Source organism: Danio rerio, chromosome 1, assembly GCF_049306965.1.
Source record: "Danio rerio strain Tuebingen ecotype United States chromosome 1, GRCz12tu, whole genome shotgun sequence".
Lineage (NCBI taxonomy): Eukaryota > Metazoa > Chordata > Actinopteri > Cypriniformes > Danionidae > Danio > Danio rerio.
Window position 1 is genome coordinate 57,512,613 of NC_133176.1, and position 25,456 is coordinate 57,538,068.

At 37.9% G+C, this 25,456-nt stretch overlaps 1 protein-coding gene and 1 long non-coding RNA gene across 7 annotated transcripts in view; one reads left to right on the forward strand and one right to left on the reverse strand.

Annotated features, from left to right (window-relative positions):
- The window catches only part of LOC141375095 (uncharacterized), a 30,490-nt gene extending 18,744 nt beyond the window's left edge, over nt 1–11,746 (reverse strand). For 2 of the 4 annotated variants that reach the window (XR_012382348.1, XR_012382347.1), the window contains exons 1-4: nt 11,133–11,746; nt 10,097–10,160; nt 9,855–9,922; nt 40–240 (exon numbers count right to left, since the gene is read on the reverse strand). This is a non-coding gene — a long non-coding RNA (uncharacterized lncRNA). Of the gene's footprint in view, nt 1–39; nt 241–5,682; nt 5,859–9,854; nt 9,923–10,096; nt 10,161–11,132 lie in introns of all 4 variants that reach the window. The other 2 variants (XR_012382346.1, XR_012382349.1) reach the window with 2 other exon arrangements.
- triobpa (TRIO and F-actin binding protein a) overlaps nt 1–25,456 on the forward strand; it is a 30,900-nt gene that overhangs the window by 951 nt on the left and 4,493 nt on the right. The window contains exons 2-14 of one of the 3 annotated variants that reach the window (XM_009298625.5): nt 2,173–2,323; nt 4,590–5,931; nt 9,668–9,833; nt 11,047–11,121; nt 11,904–11,936; nt 12,621–12,689; nt 12,809–12,898; nt 15,369–15,478; nt 16,448–16,892; nt 18,452–18,668; nt 18,884–18,980; nt 21,704–21,863; nt 22,767–22,880. In XM_009298625.5, coding sequence (XP_009296900.1) covers nt 2,182–2,323; nt 4,590–5,931; nt 9,668–9,833; nt 11,047–11,121; nt 11,904–11,936; nt 12,621–12,689; nt 12,809–12,898; nt 15,369–15,478; nt 16,448–16,892; nt 18,452–18,668; nt 18,884–18,980; nt 21,704–21,863; nt 22,767–22,880 — 3,060 coding nt within the window. In that variant the 5' untranslated portion in view covers nt 2,173–2,181. Of the gene's footprint in view, nt 1–2,172; nt 2,324–4,589; nt 5,932–9,667; nt 9,834–11,046; nt 11,122–11,379; nt 11,625–11,712; nt 11,772–11,879; nt 11,937–12,620; nt 12,690–12,808; nt 12,899–15,368; nt 15,479–16,447; nt 16,893–18,451; nt 18,669–18,883; nt 18,981–21,703; nt 21,864–22,766; nt 22,881–25,456 lie in introns of those variants that run through there. The other 2 variants (XM_005160161.5, XM_073906199.1) reach the window with 2 other exon arrangements.

The following is a 25,456-nucleotide window of genomic DNA, read 5'->3' on the forward strand; positions in this document are numbered from 1 at the left end:
TTGCACTTATCGCTGTATTTAGGAGTTAAAAGTCTCTACCTTCACCTCGGGGGTGTAAATTATTCAGGGGCGCTTGGATTCTGTCACAATCTGCCAATCAGGGAAATTAAGGCGACGTGTGCTGAACATAGTAGTATAGTCGATGAGATGCCAATTTGTCCGCCGGTATTTTGGCCGCTTGACATTCGGGAGCACGTGTGCGTCAGTCTGGAGGATGCGCTGTAGGTTTGGAGAGCAGATCTACAAGAAAACAAAACCAGATTATTATAATTATATATCTTTTAAGTGAATTTATAGCTTCACATGCAAATAAAAGTGATTTAGATGGAAAGACGAAGTTCACTAATGGCAAAAAGACAATCTGTGTGTGTCAGAACGTGTTTTTTTTTTTTTGCTACAAATTAAGATTATAGTGTAGCTGAAATTAAAAGTACTTTAAAAATTACTAATAAAAAAGCATATAAAATAAACAAGTAATTAAACTTGCGTCATACAGTGTGTGTGTAAATATATATATATATATATATATATATATATATATATATATATATATATATATATATAGCTTAAAAAAAGTTACCTTGCTAAAAAAAAGAGACTCAACTTAATTTTTATTGTTAAACACATAGTTCATTCTATCATTTATTCATTTTCTTTTTTTCAGCTTCGTCCCTTTATTAATTAGGGGTCGCCACAGCGGAATGAACTTATCCAGCATATGCTTTACACAGCGGATGCCCTTCCAAGACTTGAATCAGCCACTTTCTTGTGTCACGGTGGCGATCGTGATTCCCATTGAGCCACCGTGACACGCCTACACCTAGTTCATTTACTTTATAATTATAATAATGGTGATAATAATAACAGGTTTATTTATTTATTTAAGTAAATCAGATAGTCGCGTTTAAAATGTATGCAAAGACCATTTTGAGGGATGTAAACAGTAACAACAGTCCCAACGTAGTTTTTTTTTTCATTTTTCATTTTTATAGCTTCCCAGAATCCCAAAAGGTCCACATATTGATAAATAATGTTATGATAGCTGTTTTAATTTTACATTATGATTGAGTCACCTCAGTTATAAAACAGTTTGACGACAAGCAAGAAATGTTCACGGGCCAATGACATCCCTGCATTAAAAGGGTCTATACAGTATATACCTATATTCAGTTATTTAATACATTGTTTAATTTTCATGTAGTTTAACTTCAATTACAAAAAATGGCCTTAAAATAAAAATGATAAAACAAAAACATTTGACATAGTATGTTACAGAAGTTGTTCATCAAATAAAGCAACATTAATTTTGACTTATTAAAATATAAAAACATAAGGAAATATAGTAAATTGTATTATAGTTCATAAGAATAAAACCTAATGGTTTGTACAGTCTCATAAATAAAGAAATCGGAGCTGTCACTCCGGTGGTACCTTTTAAAAGGTACAAATTTGTACCTAAATGGTCCTTATTAATACCTCAAGGGTACATATCATTTAGTTGGTTAAAACGTTCCTTGATTAATGTAGTACGCTGATAATAGCTCACACACTGGCACACATCAGTTTCTTCAGATTAGTATCAATGTCCTGGAGCTGCAGTGGAGCCGAACACTATTGGAAATACGTCAATATGTTATTTGAGCGTGTCTAATTCAGAAAATGGACAAAGATAGACACTCATTAGAGAGTGTTGCGCCATCTGCTTTAATCGACTACTAATAAACCTCTTTGCAGTAGTAAACATGTCGACTGAATGAGAATTTATGTAATTGTTGACAAGTTGAGAACAATTTGGGCAAATAGGTAATTGTTTAGTTACAAAACAGGAGCATGATTTAAATATGATATTGATATCCAATATTAGTAACATATAATAACTAATAATATTGACCTTAACAGATTTTTTATCATTTAAAACTATTTTTTTTAATCCAGCCAAACTAAAAGACTTTTAGACCAGAGGAAAAAAAATTATATGAAATAATGTGGGAAAAATCTCCTTGCTCTATTAAACATCACTTAAGAATTTCACAAAAGGACTGATAATAAAGATGAATATCACTAGCCAAGAAACAGCTCTAGAGCAAAGTGTTTCCTCTGAAAGTGCTCCTGGAAATCAGACCTACGATCTAGAAACAATCCTTACTGAACCTGTACGTTTCTCTGTGTCAGATCTAAAGCATGACTCGACTGGAAGCGTCTCTCCAGCGCTCAGAAAGCCGCTCTGTTATAGAAATGCCGAGCAGACGAGAAAGCGCCAACGCTAGCAGACGAGGAAGCATTAGCATGAGCAGAAGAGAAAGTGTCAGCCAACAACACTCAGGTGAGGTTTACCATTCACACTAACCTGAGCATTTGTTAAATACAGCAGGGTCACTTTTCATACAGCGGGGGGAAAAAGTAGTGAACTTTGCAGAAAACAAATTTCTAAAAGGGCCGTTGACTTGAATTTTCCCCTAGATGTTGGTAACAACCAAAGAAATCCAAAAATGCAAAGAAAACAAATCTAATTAGCTTACAAAATAAGTTATGTATAATAAAATGAAATGACACAGGGAAAAGGTATGAAACACATGAAGAAAGGGAGGTGAAGAAAAGCAGAGAAAGCCCAGACAGCAGCTGAAATCTCTCAGTAGTTCTTCAGCAGCTCAGCCCTTCCTCAATGTAAATGAATATCAGCAGCTTCAGTCCAACATCTACATTAGCAGGAGGGTAAAGATGAAACCAGAGTGGACATTTCAGCAAGATAATGACACAAAACACAGCCAAGGAAACTCTCTAATGCTCTTAGAGAAAGAAAATCAAGCTGTAGAATGGCCCAGCCAATCACCTGAGCCGAATCCAATAGAAAATACAAATTAAAGATCCGATTTGATAGAAGAGACCCACAGAAGCATCCAGATTTTGTCACTGTGATGAAGTCTGTAAAAACTCTGAGCAACAGATGTGACTTTATTCTCCCTATGAAAGGCGTCTTTAAGCTGCCATCAACAAAAAAAGCCTTTCAAATGAAGTATTAAATACATTTCAGTAGTTCAGTACTTTCTACTTGTCTCATTTCATAGTTATTATACATAACTCAATTTAAAAAAAAATTATTTTTATGTTTGTATTATTTGGGTTTTTACCAAAACCTGGTTCAATTCCACGTCCACAGCTTCTTTAGAAATATTATTCCCAGGAGAAAACATGACATGTTCAATACTTATTTCGCCCACTGCTGGTATAGATGTTTGTTTGAATACATTTTTCCATTGATAACGGCGGGCTGCAATGTCAAGCAATTATAAATTTTATGCAATGACTGTATGCAAGATCTCAGATGTTGTTATAATAATGTGGAAACCGCTTTAAATATTCAATTCAATTCACCTTTATTTCTATAGCGCTTTTACGGTGTAGATTGTATCAAAGCAGCTTCACATGAAAGATTATAGTGATTTGAAACTATAAGTTCAGTTTAGCTCAGTTCAGTGTGGTTTTATATTCACTGCTGAGAGTCCAAACACTGAAGAGCAAATCCATCAATGCACAGCACACACTCCGAACACTAATTAAAATAGCTGAATTAAAAAATTCTTTGAAACATTTGTGAAAACGAAAGTACATAAGTCAGTAAAACATATTGTTATAATAATTGTTTAATATTTTAGTGTTTTTTTCACATGTTGTGCCTTTAAATAGACATTATTCTTGATGTCAATGGGCCCTAAGAATATAGCGTTTTGTTGCGTTTATGCAATAAACAATAAATACACAATATAGACTTAATACACTTTATCGAACATGTACACATAGATACACCACCTATATACTACATAACTGCAGGTTAACTAGACTGTAAAAAAAATCTGTAATTGTACGGTTTATTTCCAGTAGCTGTGGTGCTGGAAAAAAAGGAAAATAATGGCTGTTAAATTACCAAAATTTAACGTAAAATAACAGCCGTTAAATTACAGAAATTTAATGTCAAATAACGACCGTTAAATTACAGAAATTTAATGTAAAATAACGGCCATTAAATTACAGAAATTTAACAAAAAATATCAGCAGTTAAATTACAGAAATTTAACGTAAAATAATGGCAGTTAAATTACAGTTATTTTACATAAAATAACAGCGGTTAAATTACAGAAATTTTATGTAAAATAACAGCAGTTAAAATTACAGAAATTTAACGTAAAATAACGGCCGTTAAATTACAGAAATTTCCTAACATTTAAATCTCTGTAATTCAACCTCTGTTATTTTACAGTAAATTTCTGTAATTTAAGGGCCGTTATTTTACGGGTGTTTTTCGGCACCCCAGCTGCCGAAAATAAACCATAAATTTACAGATTTATTTACAGTTTATGTTTAGTGTTAAAAGTTATTACCAGCTAGTTAATTAGTTAAAGTTATTATCAACTAAGTTATGATAACTAATAACTTTAACTTTTCCGAATTTGATTGTATTGCAATAGTGCTGCTTTTAGAGAATGATTATTGCGAAAAGTCCTTTACAAATCAACTTGAATTTATTTGAATAATAATTTAAAATCAATTATACATTTATTTTGTGTGTGTCGATACTGTCTTCCTCAAAACAGAGACAAGAAGAGAAACAGAACAAAGCAACGGTCGTGGCATTTTTAAGCGAGCCAATCGCTTCCTCTCACAAGACCGTGAACAGGACGACGGCAGTTCTTCATCTCCAGTGCGCCATTATGAAAGAGGGCATGCACTTCCAGCCAACCACAGTCCTGAGCGCAAAGCCGCCATCCCCTTCCGAAATCCTGATCTGGGCCTCCCATCCTATAGGAGGCGCTATGACAATCTCAGTGAGCAGGCAATAAGTGGCCTCTCCCCCCAGCGACACATGAGTTATTCAAATTTCAGACGTGGAGACAGCCAATCACGTGCAAGCCCTCGCTCTGGCAGCCCGAGATCTACAAACATCTCTCCACAGAGGCGAGGGGAATCGCGAAGTTCGTCTTATCGGAGAGGCTCTTCTACACACGGTCATCGTATGTCCTCTCAGCAGGCTTCAGGTAAATGCACGCCATCACGAAGACGGGATTCGATAGCCACGCGCACCTCATCGCCTTCACGAAGCTCAGGTACAAATAAATATGCAGATTCCTATAGCCCCGCCCACAAAAGAAGCCCCTCCCAGAGCTCCTACGGGCACAGCTTGGATTCAGAAAAGCTGTATAAGAATCTCAAATCAATTGTGAGTTCGGCAGAATCAGACGGATATGATGAAAGAAATGGCTGGTCAAAAAGAATACAGTCTGATGACGGTGGTTATAACGAACGCAACCACAGCGGTCGCAGTAGTCGAAAAAGTGGTAGTCACAGATCTGGCTACAACAGCCGGGATTTCTCACCAACCGGAAGCAATTGTGACACAATTAAAAGTCGAAATACTGGTCGCAACAGCAGAAATAGTGGTGCCTCGACACCTCATCGAAATTACGATGAACGTGATACTGTGAAAAATAGTACGTCAAAAAATAAGAGTCGCAGGAATGAGGTTTACTCGGATATCTCGGACAAACAATCCAAATCTGATTCGCGTCAATCACTAAGTCCCACCCACTCTCCTCTAAGCCCCACCTCCCCAGCATCAACACCAAGCATTGCTCAATCAAGGCGGAGTCGAAATCAGGCACCGACGCCAGATTTGACCAAATCACAAACCTTAACTCCAGAGACGGACAAGCCAGCTATTGATCGGAGCAGAAGCAACATCAGGCGTGGCTTAGAGGCGCTAATCCTTTCAGAAAACCCCAGGTCTTCCAGCCAACCAGCAGTGCCAGAAATGACCATCGAGGACTATGTGATCATAGCAGATATTCCCAGATCAAAGCTGTACCCTGAAGAAGAGGAAGCAATAATAGTGAGGAGGAGGCCACAGAGCCGGAGCCCACGCAGAGACAATCAGCACAGGTCAGAGACTACAAACAAACAATTAGCCGAATGTTATGATAGCATTTTTCCACCGTTATGGTTCTGTGGCTGATGTGAGAGTGAATGCTTTGTATGACTTCTAGCATTTTCACTAGAAAAAAGTGAGGATGTACTATTTATGGATCCCTTTCTCAAATTTTTTCTCGTGATTTTGCCAAGTACGACGCAATCCTGAATTAACATCTATGTTGATTGTGGAACATCATTTTTGTTTGAAAATGTAATCCATACCTAGTCCCTACCCCTTAATCCAGGCATATATGTTTCTTTTAACCAGATAAAAACAAGAGATTAAGATCTCATTTACAAGGGTGACCTGGCCAAAAGGTCTGCAACACACAACTTAAGAAAACATAATAATAAACAAAAAGTTAAGATAATAAAAAATCCAGTTTAGTTGTTCAGCTATACCACATTACAATATTTTTTAAATCACATGCATTGAGAAATGGACTGTTGTTGTTCGTTATAAAGGATAGAGCGAAAAGACTTGATTGAGATGAGCGCAGACATTTAGTTCAGACAGAAGAGTATTCCAGGATGAGGGGGTGGCATGACTAAAGGCTCGCCTTCCTATTTCAGTTTGAACCCGGGCAACAGTCAAATGATAAGATTTACTTGAACATATGCATACTGCTTTTTGACTTATGAAGAAGGGAACTTGGGTATAAAGCCACCAGACACAGGAGAGCCTTGTAGACCAGAGTCATCTAGTGGGTGTACCGTCTTGTATAAGAGAAGGCCAGTCAGCTTTGGCATACAGTTCACAATGGTGAGGGCGTACTCACACTATGTACAGTTGCCTTGAAGCGGGACGAAGGACGCTTGCCCCCCCTCTCGTCTCCCCCGACAGCCCGCACTTACATCGCACCCTTACGTCATCAATGATGATGCTGTCTAGTAAGAAGCGCTCTCGCTCAGCACAGTGCAGACTGCTTTAGTTATATCGTTTTAGTCGTTTGGGATGCGGTGACACGCAGTCAAATATTTCGCCGAACAAATCAGCCACTTTTGATGCTCATAAACAATCATAAAGTCAGGAATTAGGAGGTTTGCTAAATGTGCGGCTGCCGTGCAGTCTTTAATAATCTACGACAGTTTGCGTTCATTAATCAGTAAGAATGATGAATAAATCCATATCAAACAGTCTCGTTAAAGTCACGTCTCCTCTTCAGTTTCGGGCTCAGGCGCACTTTGCCCAAGTGAATCACGCTCTGGCACACCTTTTTCAACCGGGCCAGGGTCAGCAAAGTGAACCATGCCTGAGCCCGATTCAGAGCACTCACACTTCTCATACAATCCAGGAAATGGGCCTGGGCACGGTCGGGATAGCATAGTGTGAGTACGCGTGAGTCTCTGACAGCCTGTAACAAACCTCAGAGCGCTGTGATAAACAAAGTTTAAAGACTTAAGTCATTTGGAAGCATTCATATATATATATATATATATATATATATATATATATATATATATATATATATATATATATATATATATATATATATATTTATATATATATATATATATATATATATATATATATATATATATATATATATATATATATATATATATATATATATATATATATATATATATAACATCACCATAATCAATCAATGGTAAACATTTTGCAAAACACCAAATGTTTACGAGCTTTAAGAGAAAAGCAGGATGCAACTGTGAGTTATTTCCAAAATCAGAGGGGAATAATAGTTGGATAACACTCATGTAGAAGTGTGTAAACCTAACCATAAGCCAAAACATAACATAAACGGTAAACATATCCCTTAATTCTGATTGTAATGTTGTTCCAGGATCGACATAGATGTTAATCCAGCAACATGTCCTACTTTGGTGAAATCAGCTTGGCGAAAGGTGTAATAGAAACTGCTAACCTTAGCCTAATAGCACTGAAAGCCTACATCCTACCCTGCAAATCTCCATCCAAAGTCACGTCTCCTAAACATATGAACAACACACACTAGACGACATCACTACAATACATCACCTTAAATTCACCGGAGAGAAAACGTTATAGTACAGTTAATAATATAAGCATAATTAGGTATAGTCTTGATGTTTGCCAGCAATTCTCTGTCTGAAGTGTGCACATGTATTAGGATGAATTGAGGTTAGTTGGTCATCTCACTGGCTGTTTCTCAATATGCGTTCTTCGGCGATTTTGCATCCTCGTGTTATGTCATTATCAACTGCCTAAGTTCAGTTCCAATACTCAAGACCGCAAGAACGGAGGATTCAATTCAATTCAATTCAGCTTTATTTGTATAGCGCTTTTACTATGTAGATTGTGTCAAAGCAGCTTCACATAAATGGTCATAGTAACTGGAACAGTTTAGTTCAGTTTTTAGTGTTTAAGTTCAATTCAGTTTAGCTCAGTTCAGTGTGATTTAATCATTACTGAGAGTTCAAACACTGAAGAGCCAATTCATCGATGAGTAGCTCTACCAATCCTGAACCATGCGAGGCAGTGGCGACAGCGGAGAGGGAGAAAAAACTTCACCTGATGGGAGTGAAGAAAAAAAACCTTGAGAGAACCAGACTCAGTTGGGCACGACCATTTTAATTTCTCCGCTGGCCAAAAGTCTTGTGCGTGAAACTTCCCGAATGTGTTCTTGATATCGAGGACAAACCAATGCACTTAGCACCGACCTCGCTCTAGAAGTCCCAGAAGTCATTGCAACTGGAGGTGGGAAACGCAGCATTTAATATAGATTTATTTTAAAAGTTCAGAGATATGACTTATTTACCTCAGGAGTTTCCCAAAATGACACGGTGAATATAAACATTACCATGATAATCTTAATAAATAAATAAACACATTAAGGGTGTTTATTTGCTAAAATTATTATTTAAATCGTTTTATTTGTATTGTGCAACGTATATTTGTAGGTTTTTATGCAGAGTAAATATTGTGAAAAAGGGAAAAACAATAAATCGTTGTATGAATGCTGTAATGTTTAAATAATGTTTGGGTTAAAGATGTGTAAGGGTCATGTGACCATTAGAAAGAACGCAGCATCTTATTTCTAACAGGACGCTTTCTCTGTCCTCCTGGTCTCACTTGCTCGTTCTTCTGAGGTGACCTAGCAAGACCGGTCTTCACAAGAATGCAAGTCTGTTCGCTGCGTTCTTGGAATTGAGAAACAGCCAGTGTCCCACATTGACCTGCATTCACTCGTCTACATAATTTGACAGGCAGGTAGGACGGCCTATTGTAACATTCGGACTTAACATTTTGATTGGACAAAATTTTCTTGGTCCTACACTTTCTACAGAACATATAAACACATTTAAATCACTTTTTTAATTATTGCTATATGGATGTAGAGACTTTGACAACCAGCATAACAACAATTGCTTCTAAAGACCATCACCCATTGCACCTTTAGTATTTTAATGCATTTTTTTCACACAAAAAATCTGTAAAATTATTAAAAAATGAATGTACTAGGTATAATAAATAGAATATATGGTTACAAAAACATCTTTATAAGTATAAAAATCCCTGCAGTATCCTTCCCAAATTGCCTTGCCTTCCTTTATGCTCTCAAGCCAAATACAGAGAGCGGTTCACATATTCCCATCAAAGCACCAATACCATTTCATTGGCATACGTGATCATGTGTGAGAGAAAGAGAATGAGAACAAAACGTCTGCCATTCAGTCATGCTTCTCCTTTCTGTGGTTAAAGTTATGAGGATGGGAGATATGGCTATGAGCATGAGGTTTCTGAAGAGCGTGGCAGAGGAAGGGAAAGAGAGCGAGGAAGAGACCGCAGAGAGAAAGAGCGGAGACGTCTAGACAAAGAGATGGGAGGGTCGTCAAAAGCCAACAGCACCACGTCAGGCCATTCACAGGTGCCAGAGTTTTATACTGACCTTCTGACTTCTGCAATGTCGAAGTGCGCTCGCTTTTGTGATTGTTTCAGAACTTCCGATTAAGTTTCCTATGGGAGAAATAAATAGGAATATTAAATGCAAGAAAATGCTTAAACTCCTGCTCAACAAACAAGTGTGTTCATGAATATACATAAAAAGTAGAATAATATAATAAGAAAAAGACTGTTTTTAAGATGTTTTTAACATCTATATATCAAAAAGATTCTAATGGCTGTGTATACTCATATGTGAAGAAGTTCAATAGAGGAATTTATTCTGTTGAATATGCCTTGATAGACCTGAAACCTGTCAAAATAAAAGATGAAAACAGTCATATATCGGGACAAATGATGAAATGTGCTAAATATGCTAACAACAATAATGTTCAAAAGCACACTAACAACATTCTGTAACACACGAAAATCATGTCACATGCTAAAACATGCTTGCAAGACACTAAAACACATTTCAATAATCTAGCAGCCTTGATGAAACTTATCAGTTTTACGACATGGCTAAACCATGTGTGCTACAAAACCATGGTATTTGTAATTAAACTGCAATGGTAGTACAAATGGTAGTCAATGCACCCAAAAATCATGGTTACTACACCTTTTCTACAGTAAAACTATGGTCAATTTTTATAAGAAAACTCTTAGCAATCAAGTACAATAACATAGCAAACAGCTAAAAACATCCTAGCGCAATATTATCTTAGATTATTAAAAAAATCTTCCCATGTAACCCTTTAACAACCCACACAAAACAGATAACATAAACACTTATGTTGTACACATACCACTTATACAGAACTACACACTGACATATAGCTCATCATACATAAGTAAACGCTTGAAGTGGATCGAAAAACTTTTACCAAACTGTCCAAAAACAATGGATGTAGATCAATACTTTGATGAAAGGTGATATATATATATATATATATATATATATATATATATATATATATATATATATATATATATATATAATTCAGTTTAAACTAGTTTAACTAACTTTAAAGTATATTTGTGAATATGTTTTACCAGTTTTACTACATGGCTAAACTATTGAACGTACCAAACTATCCTACAAGTATGGGATGGAGTTCAAGGTGATCCACTTCAAATGTTGACTACTTTATATTTTTATATAACTTAATTTTTTAGTATCTTTCTGAATATGTTCTTAGAAGTCCAATAAAAATGGAGACATTAGGATGACAAACGGAGGACACAGAGGTCAAGAAAAGCCCCCTCCTATGCAGGTAACACTCACCTACAAACACCACTAGTTTACCAACCAACACTGAGGTATTAGGTTTCTAGCTCAGAGGCAGGTATTTATCTTCGCAGAACGGACTTTTGAGCATCCAGACAGAACATAATTCACATCTAACGCAAGATATCGAAGTTTTAGTAAAGTTAAGAGATGATTTGAAGCGTAAGTTGTGCTGAGAGAAGCTGCACAATTCAGTACTGTCAGTGTTAATGTGTCAAACCGCGAGCAGCTTCACGGAAGCTCCAGTCACATGACCAACGGTTAGAGATGCTAGTTTAGTCACGCAGGGATAATTTAACCAGTTTGTATTCATAGATATTTATAAAAGCACTATTTCAATGCGGAAACTGCTTAAATGACCGCGAATATGTATGTATTCAATATACGACTAGATCGTCGAGCAGTTCTATGACAACATACTTGCAGGAATTGAGCAACTAAACCAGTTTCTTCCTTCTTTCATGCCAACATCCGGATACACACATGTCGGTAAGTCGTTTATATTTTTGTGTTTACTTAAAATGTTTGAGTAAATGATTCGTTGACGCGCGTATAAATGCGCGCTCACGGTTGCGTGAGTGCGCGTTCTGGACTGGCATGTCTCGTGCTCTGGATTTACTCGATCTGCTCTGGAATGTCATGTCTTGTTTTGGATTAATTCATACACTTAGATATCGTGTATACGTGATTTATTGAGCTGCATTTCGGCTACATTCACTTGTTTTGTATCTGTTTCATTAAAAGGTTGACCTTCTGAACGGTAAAAAGGGATGGATGTATTTGCTGGATGAAGATGAGGAGGTAAGGAGACAGATTTGCTGACCCTTATTTATTTCTATGACTGTTTATCAGGCTAGTTGCCATAACTTTGCTTCATATATTTAATTTGAACACTTATTTCATAATTTTAATTGTTACACTTGCAGATTTATAATCTAATATTAATTAATATATTTGATTTTGCTCCAAGCTACCTAAAAAGTGTTTGTTGAAAAAAAGAGGAACAAACTTAATAAATACTATAGTGTTTTTGATCTGTACCAGCTTAAAATGAATCTGTTGTGATAATTATGTAGTTACTACAGTAATACAACAATTATAGAGACATAAGCAACCCAATACTGTAGCTTTCTGCAACTCTAGGTTGATTATACTACAATACAACACAGTTTACCGAAGTAAAAACTATAGTATACTTCAATATATAGTACAATTTATTAGTTCACTACAGTTAATACTCCATTATTCTGTGGCAGTCATTTGGAAAGTGTGGTAAATATTATAATATATTCAGTATGATACAATTTAGTATGGGTCAATAATACTTTAGTATTTACAGTAAATTCCTATAGTATTTTTTCATGTGGAAAGTTAGATAAACATAAATGTAAAGGTTTGATGTGAGTATGAATTTACTGTCATGCAAATGTTTATGCAAATGAACACTATAAACACCTATAACACCTGAGTTTTGGTTATTTGCAGTGGAGAAAGTTCTGGTTTGTGATCACTGACTCTGGATTAAGATACTATAGGGACTCTGAGGCTGAAGAGGTGAGCTAAAATCAATACACTTTTCATGCAGTTAAAATATTTCAAAAATCAGAAAGCTCAAACATGTTCAATAATTAATAATAGTGGTCTTTAATTCTCTGTGTGTTTCTGCTTGATAGAGAGATGAAGCAGATGGTGAGGTTTACTTGCGCCATTGTTTGCGAGTGGAGGAATTTGATGCAGACAAAAACTATGGACTTCAGTTGCATGTGAGAAAATGTTTTAATATTTGTGTATTGTTCAAATCTTCTACCCGTTTGTTATGTTGGGGGCTGTTTTAACCCCATTGACTTCTATTATAATGACATTTTTGATTACGGGCTGTTTTGCCACATTGACTATCATTATAATGACATTTTTTGACTGCAAAGCCATGATCACATATAATCATGCATTCTTGATTGTTGGTGGTTTTGGTTTCCCTTTTGGGAAGAGGTAAAATTGGTAATTTTTACTGTTAATCATCAGTAGGCAATATTAACCCTTTAGGTAGGCCTGTGCAAAAGAGTTTCTGTATTTATATGGAGTTCTATGGAGTATAACAGCCAGTGGCGGTTCTAGTTTAAATGGCACCCTGGGCTAAACCACCCCAAACCTCCCCCATCCCCCAAGAAATAAAGACACTATGTGGTTGACTTTATGTATATTTTAAATATTTCTATATATATTTTAAATATATACATTTCAAATAATAATTATAAATACATTTAAATATATTTATTTATTTTCAATAAAAATAACAATTTGTTTATTATTATTATTATTATTATTATTATGCCATTATTATTATTATTATTATTATTATTATGCAATTATTATTATTATTATACAATTATTATTATTATTATACAATTATTATTATTATTATTATTATTATGCAATTATTATTATTATACAATTATTATGATTATTATTATTATACAATTATTATTAATATTATTATTATTATTATTATACAATTATTATTATTATTATTATGCAATTATTATTATTATTATTATGCAATTATTATTATTATTATTATGCAATTATTATTATTATTATTATGCAATTATTATTCTAAATGAATAACAGAAATCAATCCTAAATGGAACACAATGTAAAAAAACAATGTAAAGACACAACTAGAATAATATTCTAAGACTTTTTCATGAATATTAATTATGACGGTTGTATAGAATACAAAAAAATATGTTTTATAGAATTATCTTTTCTCTTAGACCCGACTCATGGCCGAGAACTAATGTTATGAAGTCTTAGCTAACTCCCTGACTGATTATTCCTCCTTTCTGCTTCATAGCCATGCTTAGTCAAAGAAACATCATCATCATATGATATAAACTTTAGTTTTGTCGACTTGCATGTCGACACATATCGGCGTGCATGTACAGTTAACAACCGGGATCAGGAGCAGCGAGTGTGAATGGCTTTCTGACATCGTCAATTTGCTTTCACTAGCGTTGTTTTGGTTGCACCATTGCATATAAAGAATAACAAACTTGCGCATACAAAAGACGCCAAATGTAAATAGACCCTAACATCTTTATTCTGGGATAATAAACACTTTAAATTAATGCACTTGCATAAAGTAAATCTAATCCTAAAGCTTTAACTGGGGCACTTTTTTTGCACCATCTCCCCATGCTGCCCTGGGCGAACGCCTATACTGCCCATGCCTAAATCTGTCACTGATAACAGCATAATGATAGTGTGCATAAATACACCTACTATGTTTACTATGTTTTGAGATCTGAGGTGCTTATTTAGATTTATTTAGAAGTGTGCAAAGGTCTTTCTCACACACGCACAGAGACACACAAACACTATACTCCATATAACTCCACATAAAAGCCACAAACTTAGCTTTTTTTTGCACTGCAACTGATGATCTACAGAAATAATTACTAATAGACCTCTTCACAACAGGGAAAACCACCAACAATCACAAATAAATAATTATATGTTGTCATAAAAATGTGATTATAATAGAACTCATTGGGGCAAAAACAGTCTCTAAAGTAATAAAAGGGTAGTAAATTTTCCCGCTGTGTATTCTTGAGATTTTATTTTTTAATTTCCAAAGCATTTGCCCATAATATGTGTCAAAATAAGATTTGTGACCAAAAATTAATCCTTAGGCGACGCAGTGGCGCAGTGGGTAGCACGTTCGCCTCACAGCAAGAAGGTCGCTGGGTCGCTGGTTTGATCCTCGGCTTAGTTGGCGTTTCTGTGTGGAGTTTGCATGTTCTCCCTGCGTTCGCGTGGGTTTCCTCCGGGTACTCCGGTTTCCCCCACAGTCCAAAGACATGTGGTACAGGTGAATTGGGTAGGCTAAATTGTCAGTGGTGTATGAGTGTGTGTGTGTGGATGTTTCCCAGAGATGGGTTGCGGCTGGAAGGGCATCCGCTGCGTAAAAAATTTGCTGGATAAGTTGGGGGTTCATTCCGCTGTGGTGACCCCAGATTAATAAAGGGACTAAGCCGACAAGAAAATGAATGAATAAATCAATCAATCCATTTGCTGAAACACAGCGAAAGTTGTGGTCAAATGAAGACTCAAAATCACCCCATAGTGGATGAAAACCTCCCCAATAACTTACAAGGGTCAAGAAAGCATCAGATTGTGTAATTGTAATAATATTCTGAATGCATTCCTGAGTGATAAACCTGCGGCCTGCAGATGCGCGATGGACTGGTGACGCTGTCGGCGATGACCTCCAGAATCAGGAGGAACTGGATCGACACTTTGAGGAGGAAAATCTCCTTCAGGGATTCAGCGGACAGCATACAGTAAGACAACAACTGAAAAGCAATCTGGGATGATTTCATGAAAATAACTATTCTGAATATGGCTGAATATTTACCATGAAGTTTAACTTGAGCATTTCTGACTCATGTTCCTGTTTTCACGCATGTAGTGAATGAGTCTTTTTTGATTGGATTATGAATATACTTTTGAACAACTGTTTATTTTTATTTAGGTTTCAGGTTGAATTATAAAACACATATAATTTTACGTATTTATTCATACATAAGACATTTCTATAATCATCAGCAAGATTTTGGACTTTTAAACTAAAATTCAATTCAATTCAATTTATTTATAAAGCACTTTAAAACAACACAGTTGACCAAAGTGCTGACAACAAAGAGTAAAACAAACTTTAAAATACAAATAAATAAACATAAAATGTTAACATCTCAAGCTGTGCTAAAATTGAACAGGTGGGTTTTAAGAAGGGATTTAAAAACAGTGATGGAAGAGGCTTGTCTAATGTACAACGGTAGCTCATTCCACAATTTTGGTGCAGCCACAGCAAAAGCCCGATCCCCTCTGAGCTTTCGACTGGTCCTGGGCACACCCAGGAGGAGCTGGTCGGCTGACCTGAGCGAACGATAAGGTGTGTAGGGACAGAGAAGCTCAGAGAGGTAAAGGGGTGCAGCACCATTTAGACACTTAAAAACAAATAAAAGTACCTTAAAATGGATGCTGAAGTGCACGGGCAGCCAGTGAAGTGAAGATAAAATCGGGGTGATGTGCTCGTATTTGCGTGTGCCAGTTAAAAGACGTGCAGCTGCATTCTGAACCAGTTGCAGTCGAGAGATCAAAGACTGACTCACCCCAAAATAAAGGGCATTACAGTAGTCCAAGCGGGAAGTTATAAAAGCATGGAAATAACCATGATGATTAACTAGAGCCTAGGTTTGACTCATGCTCCTTTTTTTCTCCAAGTATTAATCTGAAGTCTCCATTCTCAGACACCTAGACAACAGTGACATCAGTGACAGAGAAAACTCCAGTTCCCAGAATGCACCATCACAAACCTCTCCTGCGCCTCGTGAGCCGTGCTCAGATGATGGTGGTTTGTATGAAGATGAACCCGACATCACTTGCTCTCCTTTAACCAATCGTAGAGAAGCAGGCGAGGGTCGGGACCGAGAGCATGAGCGGCGTCTGGAGGACCGAACCAAGTGGTTCCAGGAGGGGGTTTCCGACAGGGAGGGCGACGATCCGTGGGATAAAGTGGAGCTGAAGAAAGGGGGCACTCCAGTGGTTTTGACCCAGCTGCAGGTTCCTAAAGCCAAGACGGGGCCCGACATCGAGAAGAAGTGGGAAGACTTTGAGCAGCTTCCAATTGGAGAGAAAAGGTCACTGGTCGGTTCCCAGAATCCACAAGCGGCAAATGAGGCCCTTCAGAGAGAGGTGTGGGCTTTGTTTTCTGGTCGATGTAATAATGTAAAATTTAACAACTTTTGGGATCAGATTAACTCTTACAGCAGCTCAAATCATTTTACAGTGTTAAAAACGAAACATAGTTATCAAGTTATCAATAATAATAATGATTTTTTTGCTCTATGTTAGTTTTAAACAAGTGCTTTAGGCTAGTTTTGAACAGCAGACAGGGCTCAAGGCTAGTTTTGAACAGCAGACAGCGCTCTAGGCTAGCTTTAAACAGCTGATGGTGCTCTAGGCTAGTTTTGAACAGTAGATGGTGCTCTAGGCTAGTTTTGAGCAGGTCCTTTCGGCTAGTTTTTACCAGCAGGTGGAGTTCTAGGCTAGTTTTGAACAGCTGACGGCAGTCTAGACTGGTTTTAAACAAGTGTTGATGCTCTAGGCTAGTTTTGAACAGCAGAGCGCGCTCTAGGCTAGTTTTAAACAGCAAATGCACTCTGGGCTAGTTTTGAACAGCAGATGGTGCTCTAAGCTAGTTTTGAACAGCGGACGGCGCTCTAGGTTAGTTTTAAGCAGCTGATAGTGATCTTGACTACTTTTGAACAGCAGGTGAAGCTCTATGCTAGTTATGAACATCAGAAGGTGCTCTAGGCTATTTTTAAACAGCTGATGGTACTCTAGGCTAGTTTTGAACAGACCCTCTAGGCTAGTTTTGAACAGCAGATCAAGCTCTAGGCTAGTTTTTAAACAGAAGATGGCACTTTAGACTAATTTTGAACAGCAGACGGTGCTCTAGGCTAGTTTTGAACAGCAGAAGGTGCTCTAGGCTAGTTTTGAACATTAGACGGTGCTCTAGGCTAGTTTTAAACAGCTGATGGTGCTCTAGGCTAGTTTTGAACATACGCTCTCGGTTAGTTTTGAATAGCAGATGTTGCTCTAGGCTAGTTTTGAACAGCAGATATCGCTTTAGACTAATTTTGAACAGCAGACGGTGCTCTAGGCTAGTTTTAAACAACAGATGATGCTCTAGGCTAGTTTTAAACAGAAGACGGCACTTTAGACTAGTTTTGAACAGCAGATGGTGCTCTAGGCTAGTTTTGAACAGCAAACGGCGCTCTAGGCTAGTTTTGAACAGCAGATGGTGCTCTAGGCTAGTTTTGAACAGCAGATGATGCTCTAGGCTAGTTTTGAACAGCAGATGATGCTCTAGGCTAGTTTTAAACAGAAGACGGCGCTTTAGACTAGTTTTGAACAGCAGATGCTGCTCTAGGCTAGTTTTGAACAGCAGATGCTGCTCTAGGCTAGTTTTGAACAGCAGATGGTGCTCTAGGCTAGTTTTGAACAGCAGATGGTGCTCTAGGCTAGTTTTGAACAGCAAACGTCGCTCTAGGCTAGTTTTGAACCGTAGATGGCGCTCTAGGCCAGTTTTGAACAGCAGACGCCGTTGTTCACCATTATAACTGTACAACTAACAAATATAAAAAATATAAAAGCATTTGCAATTAAATGGTTTATTTGATTTTCCCATGACTAGTAAATCTGTCCCTCAGTGTTCGTATTGCTCATTGTGGATGTGTTGCATTGGTCAGGTGTTGTCTCTGAGGCAGCAGATCGAGTCTCTCCGTCAGGTGCGTGTCGGAGCTCTCTGTGGTCCTGAAGCTCCCTGCGCTCTCAGACTGCAGCAGATGGAGGAAGAGCACAGAGAGAGACTGAAGGAGATTCATGAGCAACATGAGCGAGAGCGCAGAGACATGGAGACTGAAAAACAGAGGCTGCTGCAGGAGGAGGCCAAAAACACACTCCAGGGTCAGTAAGGGACAAAAACAAGGGGAAATATACTAATAAATGAGGGATTTTATTCAACAAGGAAGCATAAAATTCAACAAAAGTGACATTCCATTTGGTTCAGTTTCATATGATATTTGGTAACACACTTTACAACAAGTTAATGTATTTAATAACATGAACTTTTCTGCTCCTGCGTCATAAGTGTCTACAATATTTTCATCTTCATTGTCCAGCTATGGAGGCTCTGAGGAAAACACACCAGGAGGAGATCGAGAGGCTGAAGGGTCACGGAGGAGAAGAGTTAACAGACCCGTCCATCAAACAACAGCTGTATGTATACACACACGCACACACATACACACACAAACACACACACACAGAACTCAAGCCAACAAACATTAAACAATATAGTAATCTACAGTAAATACTATAAACACACTATACTAATGTGCTTGAATTATTCGGTTGTGGTAATTCTACAGTATAGTTACACAATGATAACACAACTTTACAACTTTAGTAATATAAGCAAATAATCCAATACTGTTGTTTAACTATGGGGTTCATTCATTTATTAATTTTCCTTTAACTTAGTTGCTTTATTTATTAGAGATCACCACAGTGTACAACATATGTTTTACACAGCGGATGCCCTTCCAGCTGCAACCCAGTTCTGGGAAACACCTATTCACTCCCTTTCACACACATACTATGGCCAATTTGGTTCATCCAATTCCTCTATAGCGCATGTGTTTGGACTGTTGGGGAAACCGGAGTATCCGCAGGAGACCCACGCCAACACGGGAAGAACATGCAAACTCCACACAGAAATCTCAGCTGGCCCAGTTGGGACTCGAACCAGCGATCTTCTTGCTGTGACCACTGAGCCACTGCGTCGCCCTTATAAAGAGTTAATGCTATATTATACTTTACTATAGCATGGTTCAAAAATACTATTCTAAAATACTACAATGTTTTTGTCATGTGAGGATACACACAAGGAAACGCCACTAAAACAGCTCCAAGCACATTTCTGAGGTGCGTAACATTCAGAACATTGCGAAAACATGTCGACATATCCCCGTTCAGCAACTTGTGCATCAACAATCTTGTGCAATGCAGACTGTTTTTGAAAACCATACAATAATGAAGCAGATTTCACTTATTAAGATCAAATCATAATCGATGCATGTTGTTCACAAACACTTTATTTTTAGAAGGTCTCAATCAATCCAGCTGATTTAACTGGTTAAAATAAAATAACATCAAGGAATGTAGCTTCCTTATTAAAACACAATCTAAACAGAAATTCACATTACCTTTTATATTTTAAACCAGCTGTTTTAAATGTAATTATTTTTACACTCACACTGTTGTTATGTCAGGGGTGTAGATTTAGCATGGACGGAGGGGACACGTCCCCACTAATATCCATCAACTAATGAAATGTCCTCACCAATAATTTAATTGGCACCACCCCCCAAACACAAATGAACATTGTGATTGGCTGAGCCTTTCCCTGCTGTCATGTGAGAGGCTGTAGCTGCGTTCAAATACAAGCAGCGAGCCCCAAAACTGTGCAGGGGAATTTGTATGGAGGTGTGTGAGGTGTGTGACACAGAAAAATCAGGGATTCAAACAGTATAAAGTGCAGCAAACTATGCAATTTGATGTAGTTGTTAGTAATTATATTGGTAAAAAGATATACAATTTTCTTAATGTACTTATAATTAATAAGTATAATAAGTATAAGTAATAATATGTTTGTAACAGCACAGCAGACTACATAAAATGCCAACCCAGGCTCATTGTGGAAACCTAGTCCCGCGGACGTTTCTGGAAACCGCGGAATACGTCCCGGCGGGTACGTACGGCTGCAGTTTTTGTTTTCGCGAATCCGCGAGAGGCCGCTGTTGCGCGCTTTTTCGCACCTCAGACGCCTCTCGCAAGCGCGGTTCGCGCCCGCACTGTTCTCGCGTGAACCCGCCGGAGGCCGATGTCCGACTGACCGGATGATTGACTGCTCGACTGGCCAATCGGCCGACTCGCCCTCCTCCTTCCCCGAACCCAACCAATCTTACCGATCGACCCGTCCGCCCGCTCGCTTCCCTAAACCCGAGCAACAGTTCACAAAAGCCGTACAAAAAAATGAAAGCCCTGATTTTTTTTTTTTATTCTACCGCGTTTTCGGATTTCGCCGCATTCTTACCCTGTCACGAAACTCGTTCACTTAATTTTTGGGATTCTGTTTTTGTCTTACCTGATTGCTGGAACTGCTCTTCCCCGGACTCGAAACCGGTCGCCGTGGTCGACCCCTTCTCTGCATCTCGAGCCTGCCGACGTACACGCTGAGCTGAGTGGACGAACAGGTTGCAGCGGGGAAGCCCTCTACAAGGAGGTAAGGCAAGTGCGAAAGGGAACAGCGTCACACCGCCCCGAAGCGTTCGCTTGAAAAAAAATAAACGCGGCCGTACGTACCCCCCGGGACGTATTCCGCTGTCTCCAGAAACGTCTGCGGGACTACGTTTTCAGAATGAGCTTGGGTTGCAAAATGCATGTACATATTCATTTATTTCCTTAGTCACTTATATATCAGGGGTCGCCACAGCGCAATGAACCGCCAACTTACACACATACACACTCACATTCACCTGCATACACTAAAGCACTTTAGTTCATCCAATTCACCCATAGTGTTTGGACTGTGGGGGAAACCGGAGCAGCCGGAGGAAACCCACGCCAACACTGGGAGAACATGCAAACTCCACACAGAAAGGCCAAGTGACCCAGCCGGGACTCGAACCAGCGACCTTCTTGCTGTGAGGTGACAGTGCTAACCACTGAGCCACCGTGCCGCCAGCAGTGCATATTACTAATCAAACAATGTACTTGATACATGCAGTAAGAAATAATCTGCTTTATTCTAGAGGTTTAGTGAAGGCGAGTCATTTTGTCCCAAAGGATGAAGTATACAGAACTATAGGACAACAGGACGGTTAAATCAATCAGTAGGTAATTCAGTTTATCAATACATTTGTGTGTGTGTGTGGCAGGCATGAGTCTCTGTCTCTGCAGCGTGAGCTGGATGGTCTGTCGCAGCGTTACTCGCAGCAGTGTGTGGAGCTCAACCGCATCCAGAGCGGCACTGACGAGAGAGACGGACAGATCCGACAGAAGGAGAGAGACATGGAGCAGCTCCGCATGGAGAACCAGGTAGACTGATGAAGCTGATTAGAGGAGTGTATGTAAATTTCAGGTGTATTTAAAGATCCTGTAAAATTAAAATCAAGTTATTTAGATGTTAGTCTATATCAGTATGTTAGTCTAAAAAAAATCTATAAGCTAGTGTGCTCAAAAACTACCTCATACTTCAGTTTCTCATTGATTTTTCTGACCAATCAAATGCTCTCTAGTATATGCCATGCCCTGCCCGCTTCCCAATGCTTCTCATTTGATGTGCTTGAGTGCTTGCTTCACAAATTAAGTAACGCATGTTTTAGAAATATAGTGCACCAGTGGCTTGTGGACACCATGTACTTTCTGAAAGTAGAAAAGATCAGATGCTCTTGCTTTTTATGATAAATGGCAACCCCTCATAACTTACTTCCAGTCGCTTCTAAGTTTGTCCACTCATTGTATTTTTCCAGTTCATTGACATCACCTCCTCCCCCCCTTCCCCCCTACTTTTATCTTGTTTTTATTTATTTATTTATTTTTTTATTATTATTTTATTTACTCCTTTTTATTTAATATTGTTGCTGTTATTATTGTCATGCTATTTATCATTTTTTTATATATATAAATGTTTTATTGTTTTGTCACAAAGGTTTAAAAGTGGAAAGTCTTTCACTAAAAAAACAAAAATAATTATAGTGTACAAATAATCAAGGATTGATGATAATTTGTAATATAGTTTGCACCAAGAGGGCCCCAAATAAAATCCTGCTTAGGGTCCCCTGAAGGCTTGGGCCGGCTCTGCCATTAAACAAATGTTTCAGTTTGACATGCAGCACGAATGATCAACTCATTGTCAGTGTCTGAATGAGATAAAAACCTCATGTGTGGTTTTTCAGTCTGTATGTGTGAGAATGACATTTCCTCTTCCTGTTCACACAGGAACTGCAGGCGCGTCTGACGGAGGAGATAAGCCTCATGCGATCCTTCATCACAGGTCAAAGGTCAGGCGTTGTTCCCCTTGGCAGCTACGAAAGAAGCACCTCCGAATTGGAGGTGAGCTCTGAAAATTCTCTTATTGGGACCCATCATACACCTTGCGTCATGGATGTGAATTGGATTTACTATTTACATTAGAATTTAAAGGCTCTATTTTGGGCTCTATTTTGATGTCCCATGCGCAGAGCGCAAAACGCAGGGCGCAAACGCTTTCAGGGCGTGTCAGAATGCATTTTTTCTGCTTTGCGCCGTGGCTCATGGTCTAAAAGGGTTGAGTTTATTTTCTTAATGAGTTATAGGTGTGTTTTGAGAATAAACCAATCAGAGTCTCCTCTCCCATTCCCTTTAAAAGTCAGTTGCGTCGCCCCATACCGCATTTGCTATTTACATGACGTAAAGTAATTGTAGGTGGAAAAACTGAGCATTTCACTAGCAAGAAAACAGTTAAACAGAACATCTACGGCACGAGAATGACAGACAAATGATCTACTTTCACTTTCGCTCTCCTGGATAGGGAAACCTTTACGCACAGACATCAATTAGCCTATTCATTCATTTACTTGTCAGCTTATCCCTTTATTAATCCGGGGTCGCCACAGCGGAATGAACTGCCAACTTATCCAGCAAGTTTTTACACAGCGGATGCCCTTCCAGCCGCAACCCATCTCTGGGAAACATCCACACACACATTCACACACACACTCATACACTACGGACAATTTAGCCTACCCAATTCACCTTTACCGCATGTCTTTGGACTGTGGGGGAAACCAGAGCACCCGAAGGAAACCCACGCAAAGGCAGGGAGAACATGCAAACTCCACACAGAAACGCCAACTGAGCTGAGGCTCAAACCAGCGACCATCTTGCTGTGAGGCAACAGCACTACCTACTGCGCCACTGCTTTGCCATCAATTAGCCTATACATATTTAATTTTGTTTGTTAAGCGCAAACATTTGTTTTAAAACTATTTCTAAATTCAGTTCTAATTTCCAGCAAACAAATAAATGAACAACAATAACGAAGTGTGTTCAAAAACCTGAGTTATATCCTAGAACACATGCTGTGCTGTCTAAAACCTGCAGGTGGGCAAATCTAAGCTTGTTTTTAATAAAACAAATATACATATGGATATAATAAATAATACTGCTAATAATAATAACATTATACAAAAGCAAATTGTTCTGAATGAACTGAAAAAGCCTCCCGAGACGAAGAAGACATAAAAGCAGCGGTTTTTCATATTTATGTAGGCTAGAAAATAATATGTTTTGTAATATTTTAATCCTTTATATTTATATTCTATATCTATCCTTAATATTTTAATTTTTTTCATATGTAAAGATATTTGCGTATTGCTCTACATCTTAAGCAGTGTTTAAGCTAGGCGCAACTTTAGTCTTTAGACCGGGTTAGTTTTGGTCTATTGAAAAATCTATTTTAGTTTCTCAAAATTGCAACGCGCCAGCGGTCCGCCTCAGAGCGCCTTCCTTTTTAGACCAGAACGCCTATGGGCGCACATATGAGCGCAAATACATTTGCTATTTAAACAGCGTGGCACAACGCCTCAAAACGACTCTTGCGCCAAGCTGAAACTAGCAAACAACTATTGCGTCACGCCTTGCGCCACATTGCGCTGGGTGTATGATAGGGCCCTTAGTGTGTCAGAAAAGCAAGTGACCTGTCAACATTGGGATATAAAAATACGGGATACGCCCCCAACAACTGTTACAAATATGGAGAGGAAATTAGCTTCAAATGGTAGAATACATAACACATTAGAAAATTTAAAATAAAATGAAAGGTTTAGCCTATTAAAATCCATTTACTGATCACATCAGTGTTATCATACACTTAAAAAAGGGTTAAAAAGTGTTTTTTTACTTTAATTATTCATCGATTCCTCCACATGTGTACCACAGTTTGAGAACCACTGCTATAGAGGAAGGCATCATGTCTTTATAGTGCAATGCATGCAAAGAATTTGGGACACTGGATGCTGAATCCCCTTGATCTCACTGATCATTTATACACTAATTAGCATTTCTGAACAGATTTGTAATTAAACGTTTAAATGAAATAATGCAGAGTAAATAAACTGAAAGCATATTTGTATATATTCATTAATTCATCCTCTTTTCGTCTTTAGTAATCAGGGGTCGCCACAGTGGAATGAGCCGCCAACTTGTCAGCAAGTTTTACACAGTGAATGCCCTTCCAGCTGCATCCCAACACTGGGAAATATATATATATATATATATATATATATATATATATATATATATATATATATATATATATATATCAATTATATATAATTGATTAAAACTTATTAAGATTTTTCTGTTGTTAGATATTAAGTAGTGGATAAAACCCCTCAAAAACATTAAATGAAATGAAATCTTAGCAGTATTTCTCTGTAATTAGATGTTCATTACTGGAATGGGTAAATAACTAATTGATTCACAAGCTGTAATTAGTAAACAAAGAAACAAGCAAAACAGGTTTTCCCATTGTAATCCACCATTTAGTGTCCAAAAATAAATTATCTAATTGATAAATCTACAACAACATCAAACAATGCTGAGAACTGACCTCTAAAAGTCCTCTTGAGAGTCTAAAAAGATCTAAC